Source organism: Coregonus clupeaformis, chromosome 16 (genome assembly GCF_020615455.1).
Source record: "Coregonus clupeaformis isolate EN_2021a chromosome 16, ASM2061545v1, whole genome shotgun sequence".
In the NCBI taxonomy this organism is placed as follows: Eukaryota; Metazoa; Chordata; class Actinopteri; order Salmoniformes; family Salmonidae; genus Coregonus; species Coregonus clupeaformis.
In genome coordinates, this window is record NC_059207.1 from 28,533,195 (window position 1) to 28,546,066 (window position 12,872).

Here is a 12,872-nt window from a genome sequence, read left to right on the forward strand (position 1 = left end):
CAAATTATTTTTTTATCTTCAACATAGAAATGCTACCAAAAATAATTGACTGAAACTGGTTACAAATGATGGAGTCACCCATGATTCACCAAATAGTATTTTAAAGGAGGAAGCAAAGTACTTTAAGTGTATGTTTTCGTTTCAGTCACCTCCATCTCCTCTAACTGAAGCTAATTGTAGGGATTTTTTTTCTATTGATAATGTAAAATTAACAGCCATTCAGAAAGACTCATGTGAAGGTGAAATTACAGAGGAGGAACTTCTGGATGCATTTAAAGACTTTAAGTCTGGGGAAACTCCAGGGTTGGATGGCATACCAGTCGAGGTATACCAAACCTTTTTTGATATACTCAGAGGACCGTTATTAGCATGTTTTAACCACTCCTAAGTAAATGGTAGATTATCAGACACTCAAGAAGATGGTCTGATTTCATTATAACTGAAATAGTATACAAGGGGGAAATATAAAGATCCAGTCCATTTAAAAACTTGGAGGCCCCTTACACTTCAGTGTTGTGATGCAAAAATTCTAGCAAAATGTATAGCGCATAGAATTCAAAAGGTATTGTCGGACATTATTCATTCTAATCAGACAGGTTTTTTACATGGACGATACATTGGCTATAATATAAGGCAAGTACTGGAAACAATAGAACACTATGAAAAATCTGGGAAACCAGGCCTGCTATTCATAGAAAACTTTGAAAAGGCATTTGATAAAGTACGACTGGAGTTTATATATATATTTCTGGAGCATTTTAATTTTGGAGAATCTCTTATAAAATGGGTTAAAATCATTTATAGTAACCCTAGTTGTAAAATAGTAAATAATGGCTATTTCTCCGTAAGTTTTAAACTGTCAAGAGGAGTAAAACAAGGTTGTCCACTATCGGCATATCTATTTATTATGGCCATCGAAATCTTAGCTAATAAAATCAGATCCAACAATAATATCAAGGGATTAGAAATCCAGGGCTTAAAAACAAAGGTGTCATTGTATGCTGATGATTAATGTTTTCTTTTAAATCCACAACTTGAATCCCTCCACGGCCTCATAGAGGATCTAGATACATTTTCTAACCTCTCTGGATTACAAACAAATTATGATAAATGTACAATATTCCGTATTGGATCACTCAGAAATAAGAAATGTACATCACCATGTAGTTTACCAATAACATGGTCTGATGGTGATGTGGATATACTCGGAATACATATTCCAAATGAAATAAATGATCTCACTCCAATACATTTTAATTGAAAGTTAGCAAAAATAGATAAGATCTTGCTACCATGGAAAGGGAAATACCTGTCTATTTGTGGAAAAATCACCCTGATTAACTCTTTAGTATTATCCCAGTTTACCTATTTGCTTATGGTCTTGCCTACGCCTAGCGAACAGTTTATTAAATGATATGAGAAAAAAATATTCAATTTTATTTGGAACGGTAAGCCAGACAACATTAAATGGGCCTATTTATATAATGAATATGAATTCGGAGGACATAAATTATTAAATATTAAAGCATTAGACCTATCACTAAAAGCTTCAGTCATACAAAAGTTATATTTAAATCCGAACTGGTTCTCTTGCAAATTAGTAAGATTGTCTCACCCCATGTTCAAGAATGGCCTATTTCCCTTTATTCAGATTACAACCTCTCACTTTCAATTTTTTGAAAAGGAAATCATCCCCCAAATATTACTATTTCTAAAACAAGCCATAGAAAGTTGGTTGCAATTTCAATTTAATCCTCCAGAAACGACAGAACAAATAATGCAACAAATATTGTGGTTAAACTCAAATATACATTATTTTTTGAATTTCTTTAAATAAAAGGTATAATCTTCGTAAATGATATCATAGGTAGGACTGGTGGAGTTATGTCGCACATGCAGCTAACAAAAACATATGGAAATGTCTGCTCTACACAAAATTACAAACAAATAATTAAAGCATTACCGCAAAAATGGAAGAGGAAAGTGGAAGGTGGGAAAAGTAAGGAACTTATCTGTCGGCCCTGCTTTAAAGACCATAATTGGTTAAAGAAAATTGTGATAAATAAAAAAGTATACCAGTTTCATTTAAGGACCAAAGGATTGACAGCCGTCCCATATAGATTGCAAAATAGTTGGGAAGAGATTTTTGATGTACCGATTCCATGGCATAGTGTTTATGAACTGTTACGTAAAACAACGTCGGATTCAAAGCGTAGAATTGTTTACTGGTTTACTCCAATTAGGGGAGGGGTGGTGGGGTTGGAAAGTAATAAAGGGAAATATATTTTTTAAAAAGGATATGTATATACAGTGCCTTGCAAAAGTATTCATCCCCCTTGCGTTTTTCCTATTTTGTTGCATTAAAACCTGTAATTTAAATGGATTTTTGACCTGTAATTTAAATGGTCAGAATTGAAGGAATGATGGTCAGAATTGAAGGAATGATGAATGGCGCTATATACAGGGAAATTCTTGAGGGAAACCTGTTTCAGTCTTCCAGAGATTTGAGACTGGGACGGAGGTTCACCTTCCAGCAGTACAATGACCCTAAGCATACTGCTAAAGCAACACTAGAGTGGTTTAAGGGGAAACATTTAAGTCTTGGAATGGCCTAGTCAAAGCCCAGACCTAAATCCAATTGAGAATCTGTGGTATGACTTTAAGATTGCTGTACACTAGCGGAACCCATCCAACTTGAAGGAGCTGGAGCAGTTTTGCCTTGAAGAAGGGGCAAAAATCCCAGTGGCTAGATGTGCCAAGCTTATAGAGACATACCCCAAGAGACTTGCAGCAGGTTGCTCTACAAAGTATTGACTTTGGGGGAAAAATAGGCATCGAGGCATGTTGTGTAAATCAAATGATACAAACCCCCAAAAAATACATTTTAATTCCAGGTTGTAAGACAACAAAATAGGAAAAATGCCAAGGGGGGTGAATACTTTTGCAAGCCACTGTATATGTATGTATATGTATTTATATGTATGTATGTGTATATGTATGTGTATGTGTATATATATATATATATATATATATATATATATAGTGGGGAGAACAAGTATTTGATACATTTTGCAGGTTTTCCTACTTACAAAGCATGTAGAGGTCTGTAATTTTTATCATAGATACACTTCAACTGTGAGAGACGGAATCTAAAACAAAACTCCAGACAATCACATTGTATGATTTTTAAGTAATTAATTTGCATTTTATTGCATGACATAAGTGTTTGATCACCTACCAACCAGTAAGAATTCCGGCTCTCACAGACCTCTCACAGTTTTTCCTTAAGAAGCCCTCCTGTTCTCCACTCATTACCTGTATTAACTGCACCTGTTTGAACTCGTTACCTGTATAAAAGACACCTGTCCACACACTCAATCAAACAGACTCCAACCTCTCCAGAATGGCCAAGACCAGAGAGCTGTGTAAGGACATCAGGGATAAAATTGTAGACCTGCACAAGGGTGGGATGGGCTACAGGACAATAGGCAAGCAGCTTGGTGAGAAGGCAACAACGGTTGGCGCAATTATTAGAAAATGGAAGAAGTTCAAGATGACGGTCATTCACCCTCGGTCTGGGGCTCTATGCAAGATCTCACCTCGTGGGGCATCAATGATCATGAGGAAGGTGAGGGATCAGCCCAGAACTACACGGCAGGACCTGGTCAATGACCTGAAGAGAGCTGGGACCACAGTCTCAAAGAAAACCATTAGTAACACACTACGCCGTCATGGATTAAAATCCTGCAGCGCACGCAAGGTCCCCCTGCTCAAGCCAGCGCATGTCCAGGCCCGTCTGAAGTTTGCCAATGACCATCTGGATGATCCAGAGGAGGAATGGGAGAAGGTCATGTCGTCTGATGAGACAAAAATAGAGCTTTTTGGTCTAAACTCCACTCGCCGTGTGAAGAAGAAGGATGAGTACAACCCCAAGAACACCATCCCAACCGTGAAGCATGGAGGTGGGAACATCATTCTTTGGGGATGCTTTTCTGCAAAGGGGACAGGATGACTGCACCGTATTGAGGGGAGGATGGGTGGGGCCATGTATCGCGAGATCTTGGCCAACAACCTCCTTCCCTCAGTAAGAGCATTGAAGATGGGTCGTGGCTGGGTCTTCCAGCATGACAACGACCCGAAACACAGAGCCAGGGCAACTAAGGAGTGGCTCCGTAAGAAGCATCTCAAGGTCCTGGAGTGGCCTAGCCAGTCTCCAGACCTGAACCCAATAGAAAATCTTTGGAGGGAGCTGAAAGTCCGTATTGCCCAGCGACAGCCCCGAAACCTGAAGGATCTGGAGAAGGTCTGTATGGAGGAGTGGGCCAAAATCCCTGCTGCAGTGTGTGCAAACCTGGTCAAGACCTACAGGAAATGTATGATCTCTGTAATTGCAAACAAAGGTTTCTTTACCAAATATTAAGTTCTGCTTTTCTGATGTATCAAATACTTATGCCATGCAATAAAATGCAAATTAATTACTTAAAAATCATACAATGTGATTTTCTGGATTTTTGTTACAAACCTCTACATGCTTTGTAAGTAGGAAAACCTGCAAAATCGGCAGTGTATCAAATACTTGTTCTCCCCACTGTATATATATATATATATATATATATATATATATATATATATATATATATATATATATATATATATATATATATATTTGCGAAAAAAACCATATGGGGGATTGGAAGTGATGCAGACAATTACATTGATGGAAGTTACAATCTGCAATATTAAAGCTGATCTACCCCCTAAAAAAAAACTTTTAAAAAACATATCTATATATTGTGCTTTTTAGATGATTTATTTGCTACATAAATGAAAATGTATTAGCCTGCAATATTGCATTTTCTCATAAAAAAATCTACTGTTAATCAATCCTTTACTTTCTTATTTCTTCTCCTTTCATTTGCCTTGTCCTTCACAGGAGGTTGGTGGCTTCTTATTGGGGAGGACGGGCTCGTGGTAAGGGCTGGAGCGGAATCAGTGGAACGGTGTCAAATACATCAAACACATGGTTTGATGCCATTCCATTTGTTCTGTTCCAGCCATTATAATGAGCCGTCCTCCCCTCAGCAGCCTCCACTGGTTCGAAGGTAGTGTACCAATTCATAGGGAACAGCTGGGGGGAGGGGCATGAACCAGCTTCCCTGTAGTTGCAGGGCAAGTGCACTACCAACTGTGCCATTAATTATCTGGCAGTTGTACACTAATATACAGGGAGACTACCGTGTCTCACTTTGATCTGGGCCTGCTCCCCAGAGTATTCTATAGACTGGAAGATGTTCCAGGTGTATCGCCGTCTCATCTCCATACGAGCCACATACTGACGGTACCAGCGCTGGATCAGCACAGCTGCCTTCATCGCTGTTGGACAGAATAGAGAGAGACCATTCAGTGCTAGACCTAGACCAACAGACATGCCTGAGTATGTTCATGCATTATGTGGCTGTATGTCTCTGGGTGGGTCACAACAGTACAGTATTAGATACAGTGCATTCGGAAAGTATTCAGACCCCTTGACTTTTTCCACATTTTATTACGTTACAGCCTTATTCTACAATGGATTATTTTTGTAATCAATCTACATACAATACCCCATAATGACAAAGCAAAAACAGGTTTTTATACATTTTTGCAAATGTATAAAATAAAAAAACGGAAATATTACATTTATATAAGTATTCAGACCCTTTACTCAGTACTTTGTTGAAGCACCTTGGCAGTGATTACAGCCTCGAGTCTCCATGGGTATGATGCTACAAGCTTGGCACATCTGTATTTGAGGAGTTTCTCCCATTCTTCTCTGCAGATCCTCTCAAGCTCTGTCAGGTTGGATGTGGAGCGTCGCTGCACAGCTATTTTCAGGTCTCTCCAGAGATGTTCGATCGGGTTCAAGTCCGAGCTCTGGCTGGGCCACTCAAGGGCATTCAGAGACTTGTCCCGAAGCCACTCCTGTGTTGTCTTGGCTGTGTGCTTAGGGTCGTTGTCCTGTTGAAAGGTGAACCTTCGACCCAGTCTGAGGTCCTGAGCGCTCTGGAGCAGGTTTTCATCAAGGATCTCTCTGTACTTTGCTCCGTTCATCTTTCCCTGGATCCTGACTAGTCTCCCAGTCCCTGCCACTGAAAAACATCCCCACAGCATGATGCTGCCACCACCATGCTTCACTGTAGGGATGGTGCCAGGTTTCGCTTGGCATTCAGGCCAAAGAGTTCAACCTTGGTTTCATCAGACCAGAGAATCTTGTGTCTCATGGTTTGAGATTCCTTTAGGTGCCTTTTGGCAAACTCCAAGTGGGCTGTCATGGGCCTTTTACTGAGGAGTGGCATCCGTCTGGCCACTCTACCATAAAGGCCTGATCGGTGGAGTGCTGCAAAGATGGTTGTCCTGGAAGGTTCTCCCATCTCCACAGAGGAACTGTGGAGCTCTGTCATAGTGACCATCGGGTTCTTGGTCACCTCCCCAACCAAGGCCCTTCTCCCCCGTTTGCTCAGTTTGGCCGGGCGGCCAGCTATAGGAAGAGTCTTGGTGGTTCCAAACTTATTCCATTTAAGAATGATGGAGGCCACTGTGTTCTTGGGGACATTCAATGCTGCAGAATCTTTTTGGTACCCTTCCCCAGATCTGTGCCTTGACACAATCCTGTCTCGGAGCTCTACGGACAATTCCTTCGACCTCATGGCTTGGTTTTTGCTCTGACATGCACTGTCAACTGTGGGACCTTATATAGACAGGTGTGGGACTTTCCAAATCATGTCCAATCATTTGAATTTACCACAGGTGGACTCCAATCAAGTTGTAGAAACATCTCAGGGATTATCAATGGAAACAGGATGCACCTGAGCTCAATTTCGAGTCTCATAGAAAAGGGTTTGAATACGTATGTAAATAAGGTATTTCTGTTTTTAAAAACCTGTTTTCGCTTTGTCATTATGAGGTATCGTGTGTAGATTGATGAGGAAGATTTTTTATTTAATCCATTGTAGAATAAGGCTGTAACCTAACAAAATGTGGAAAAAGTCAAGGGGTCTGAATACTTTCTGAATGCACTGTTTTTCATCATAACAGTATTATAACAAGGACAGATCAATGATTGCCATGATTTATTTATTGTGTAACAAATGCCCGGACCGATACTGGTCCCAGTCCACCCCTGCTAATGGGACACAACAACATACTGTCCAACAAAAGCCTGACCACTACAGCCTTGACCTTTGACCCAGACTGACCCTGCTGTAAACATTCCATCTGCTTCCTGTTACCTGCTACCTTACAAGTAAACAACATCAACATAGAAGGGAAGCATGTGGGCTTACATGTGATGGCTTCATGTAGCGTTGCAGATACAGAAAAAGAAGAGAAAATGCATTAAATTATTTCACACACATACAAGGCTTTGAGGTAAGTCAGGTAAAGTCACCATTATTCTGTGTATACTGCAAATTGGTATACATTTTCTAGAGGGCAATGCTTTATCTTTGTAGAACTTGCTTGACCATTGCTAAAATTAAAAAAAGAGCACACACATCCTGTAAAGGCTCCTACACATCTATCCAACTACAGCCAACCCAACCGTCTATAGATGGTTGCTGAATCGGACAAAGTTGCTTGTAGTTGGTCCCGATTTAACATGAGTTGGGACTGAGTTGGGAAAAAACGACCCAACACATCATCGATATTTAGACATATCAGTATGGATGACGGATCACCACCTCAAGCTGAACCTTGGCAAGACGGAGCTGCTCTTCCTCCCGGGGAAGGACTGCCTGTTCCATGATCTCGCCATCACGGTTGACAACTCCGTTGTGTCCTCCTCCCAGAGTGCGAAGAGCCTTGGCGTGACCCTGGACAACACCCTGTCGTTCTCCGCTAACATCAAGGCGGTGACCCGATCCTGTAGGTTCATGCTCTACAACATTCGGAGAGTACGACCCTGCCTTACACAGGAAGCGGGTCATCTCCCGTCTGGATTACTGCAACTCGCTGTTGGCTGGGCTCCCTGCCTGTGCCATTAAACCCCTACAACTCATCCAGAATGCCGCAGCCCGTCTGGTGTTCAACCGTCCCAAGTTCTCTCACGTCACCCCGCTCCTCCGCACACTCCACTGGCTTCCAGTTGAAGCTCGCATCTGCTACAAGACCATGGTGCTTGCCTACGGAGCTGTGAGGGGAACGGCACCTCCGTACCTTCAGGCTCTGATCAGTCCCTACACCCAAACGAGGGCATTGCGTTCATCCACCTCTGGCCTGCTGGCTCCCCTACCTCTGCGGAAGCATAGCTCCCGCTCAGCCCAGTCAAAACTGTTCGCTGCTCTGGCACCCCAATGGTGGAACAAGCTCCCTCATGACGCCAGGACAGCGGAGTCACGCACCACCATCCGGAGACATTTGAAACCCCACCTCTTTAAGGAATACCTGGGATAGGATCAAGTAATCCTTCTACCCCCCCCTTACCCCAACCCCCCCCCAAAAAAATAATAATAAAATAAAATAAACCAAAAAAGAGAAAAAATAAATAAATAAACATTGTAAAGTGGTTATCACACTGGCTATAAGGTGAATGCACCAATTTGTAAGTCGCTCTGGATAAGAGCGTCTGCTAAATGACGTAAATGTAAATGTAGTTGGCTGTAGTTGGATAGATGTGTAGGAGTCTTTAAAATGCATGGAGAAATGGATACATGATCAGTGTTTCTCAACCTCCGGTCCGTGGTTACCAGACAGAAATTTAGCCAGATCTCATTAAAGTGATACTCCAGAGCATTCGTATAATTTCAGCCAGAAGTTTTGAAAGTAGTGCTCACGAGCCAAAACAGGTCCCCGAAAATGTTCCCAGTATTTGGAATTCAGACTTACCTTATTCAGTCACGTAAAGCACTCTGCAGGTGTGGTTACCTTGCATGCCCTAAATAATAATTACTCCGATTCTTTAGATTATTTAAGGTTAGGAAAGTATTTATGAATCATAAAAAACAAGTTTGGAGAGCCTTTATGCACAAAATATATTGATTAATCAAGAATACAGTGGTTTGATTCATCCTGAAAGTTGCCATAGTCAGTTCTTCAACCCATGGTAATGTTGGAAGATAAGTGTACATAGAAATATAATAGGGAGAACAGTGTACAATAGTAGGCTATACCCTTGTATATTGCCTGCACTTGCCTGCACTAACCATCGGCTCCATAACGATTTAATTAGCCTACATGTTTTTTCTTGTCCACCTCACTAATATTTCCGACCTCAAACCTTGTTATCAACTGTAACTAATGATCCTCATCAACAACCATATGGCCGTGACAGCGTTTACAGAGGAAGCAAATGAAAGTAAATGAAACAATGTATGAAATGAAAATGTAGGTTATACCAACTGAAGGGAACTAACAGTAAATTGTCAGTTGAATATGTGTGGTTATTAGGCCTGCTGATGGTTGAAACTGTTAGTGGCTAATATTTAACATGATAGAAATACGAAACAGAGAAAGTCGGGGTAGCCTATAAGTAAGACATTCGAGAGTGCCCATCCCTGCAAGTTAAAAGGAGGTAAAATTTAAATTCTGCATAATGGCACAGCATTTCATAAACTTTACTGTGGGGAAGTTGATATGTTGATATGCTTCAGTTTGCTGCCATATTACGGGTTTCACATATGTCTCCAGCGATTATAAGGTAAAATAGATCTAAAACAATTGTAATTTATATTTACAATTCCCTTATCCAAACTGATTACTCATTTACCTAGCTCTTATCAATAGCTCTTATCAAGTTGTAACCGGTAGATTCTCTAGACCTTATTCATGGTATCCTCGCACGTAAAGGTGGTGGAATGATTAGGGAATTAAGTCAAGGTCAGAATACGGCGTATCTGTAAACACCCCCCTCCCCGCCACGCCTTCATTTATTCGATTTCCACCCCAAACGAATAGCTGGTGAATTGCATACTATTCTCATGCTTAAATTCAATCTCAGAATACGCGTAGAGAGAAAAGTGTATAAAAGGGAATTGCCTTCCATTTAAGCTGCTTAAAGCGGCAATCAGCAGTTGAAACAATAACAAAGCAAATCCCCGCCCCTATTTCATTAAAAGCTGAGGGATGGGGCTGGAGAAATGTAACCACTCTCAAATTCATAGACAGAGCTATGGATGCAAGGACTAACAATCCATGATATCAAAATGATAGTTTTAACCATGTTTTGCGGTTACATAGTGTTTGTTTACATTTACTTTATTACAAACATTGGAGTAAAAAGAGCTTATATTTGGGGTTCTGATGGGGTACTACAGTTGAACTAAGCTCATGAGGCATAAATAAGATATTCTTCAAGAATCAATGGGTACATACTGTATAATTAAATGATACGTTTAAAAAATGGATGTAGCAACTGCAGATTGCCCCTTTAGCTGGGGGTCGGAATTCTCCCCTAAGTGTTTAAGATCCCAGACTGCATCTTTAATAGATTTGATGTAAACAGTCCTCAGATTAGGAAGAACAATATGGTTCCTGGGACAAAACAAGTTTGAGAAAGACTAATAGAAATGGCACTGGACTCTGAGTTTACCTGGGACGATTGCATCTTCCATTATTTTATGGAAGAGAAATAGAGGGGTGTATGGTTAGAATACCTTACCGTAGTTGATAAACAGAATACAACATATTTGAATAATTTAGAGGAAATTATAGTATGTTATCAGTGGATGCCTTTTTTTTGTATCCTTTCTGATAAATTATGGTTATGATACATTTCATATGTCAACACCAATGACAATTAGGGTTAAGTGCTTTGCTCAAGGGCATATCAACAGATGTTTCACCTAGTCAGCTCAGGGATTCAAACCAACAACCTTTCAGTTAATGGCCAAACGCTCTTAACCGCAAGGCTACCTGCCAGCCTATGACACATAAAAGATGTAAACATGATTCATGCTTGTAGAACAGTGGTACTCAAACTTTTTAGGCGGGGACCCCATTTTTCTACCAGAATTTCTAGGGACCCTGTTTTTTCCCCAATAATTTCTCTTGACCCCATCCCACCCAATTCTAATGAAACAAAATGAAACCAATAATTACATTAATTCAATATTTATCTATTTATTTTATTATCTTTTTCAAAAACGTTTGTATATATACAATAATCTGTACTCTTTATTTATTGTATTTTAATTAAATTTTTTAACATTTTGGCAACCCCACTGCAGTATCCTCGCGACCCCAACTTTGAATACCACTGTTGTTGAACATAAGGGCCAGTGATCAGGACTCCCAACTGTCAGGTTAGGCCTACCTTTTCCCCCCTTTTTTGTATGGAACTGGTTCGACTTTGCGACGCCACATCCCATGGTTATTCCTGTCAGGCAAAGATATTAAGAATCACAATTTATAGAAACTGGGCCATGTCACACTGCCAAACACTGAAAGACCAAAATAGAATTGACCAAAACAAACATGTCCACTACACAGAAACCAATGAGAGCATGGTGCTGGGTGATAATGTTCCTTGAGACAACGTTTTAATCTTGTTATCTTCTGGCTCACCTCGGGCCTCATTGATTGACCTCAATCCTTCAGCAGAGACTATGTATGTAATTCTATAAAGGCATACTTATGCCATGGCCTCTATGAAATTAGATGTTGAAACAGTTTTACATTACTCTTTGGCAAGTTTGGTAAGGCCTATAATATGTATGTGACTTTTAGTTTCTGAAATGTATTTATATACCAGTGGCTATCATGTAACAAGACATTATGGGAAATATTGTTGTTTCTATGACATTGCGAGTATTAATTTCTGTGTTTCAAAGCTGATTGTGTTTCTGAAATGGAAAGTCTGTGTTAGGGGCTTTAATGTACATAAGATCACAGAAAAAACAGACAAATGGCATAGTCCATCACATAACATCTGACAATCACAATCACTCTGATTGAGTTGACAAGAGGAACATGATGGAATTAATGTTGAATTAATTACTTCTGTTATCAAACATCTTACCTCCCATAATCATTTGAGATATTCACCATTTTATTCTGCTTCTTCTATTTCTTCTCTTCCACTTTTTTAATTCAGGAAACACTAAAATGGTAAGAGACGATCTTAAAGGGCCAATCTGCAGTTCGAACAATAACGAAGTGGTCACGCCGCCACTGTTTCGATAAAACAAGCGTATATTTTGGGTTCTGATGGGGTATGACAGTTAAACTAAGCTCATTAAGCATTTATAAGTTATATTCTTGAAGAATCAATGAGTATGTAGTATCGCAGATTATTATTATTATTTATTTTTTTCACCTTTATTTAACCAGGTAAGCCAGTTGAGAACAAGTTCTCATTTACAACTGCGACCTGGCCAAGATAAAGCAAAGCAGATTGCCCCTTTAACACAGCCATAAATGCTTTTTTCAAAGAAAACAACTTACCTGGTCACCGGAGCTACTCTGTCAACAAGTTCTCAAGTATTTTGGCCATGAACGGTTGGTCTCAGTATGTATTCCAGGAGCATTTGCAACTTTGCATTTCTCTTCAATCCACACAAATCAAGTCAAGGTTTGAGATCATACATATTAGTGAGGTGGACAATAATATTATACTTGACTACTGATATAATGTGCTGCTATTCCATATGGCAGCTGTCTTGTTGCTCTCTTGTTCTCTGGTGTGGCTTGTTTGGCATTATGGCTTAATCAAGGCAACAAGCCTCAAGTGGATTAGGCTGGCTAATGACTTGATTCGGCTAGAGTAGACTGTTCTTTATATAGGAGGATGGCATACTGTACCTGTTAAAGGGCAACGTGTGTTATTTGGGGACAATACCATGACTTCATCGTTGATTACAGCTGTCTGTATCGACGTGATTGTTGGGTATGAGGTTTGT

General features: G+C 40.1%; 1 protein-coding gene across 1 annotated transcript in view; it reads right to left on the reverse strand.

Annotated features, from left to right (window-relative positions):
* ppef2a (protein phosphatase with EF-hand domain 2a) overlaps positions 1-12,652 on the reverse strand; it is a 36,176-nt gene extending 23,524 nt beyond the window's left edge. Inside the window, exons 1-4 of the mRNA XM_041899935.2 lie at positions 12,418-12,652; positions 11,288-11,350; positions 7,323-7,331; positions 5,246-5,373 (exon numbers count right to left, since the gene is read on the reverse strand). Of these exons, the coding sequence (XP_041755869.1) occupies positions 5,246-5,373; positions 7,323-7,331; positions 11,288-11,342 (192 nt within the window). The 5' untranslated portion in view covers positions 11,343-11,350; positions 12,418-12,652. The remainder of the gene's footprint in view (positions 1-5,245; positions 5,374-7,322; positions 7,332-11,287; positions 11,351-12,417) is intronic.
* Positions 12,653-12,872: the final 220 nt, after the last annotated feature.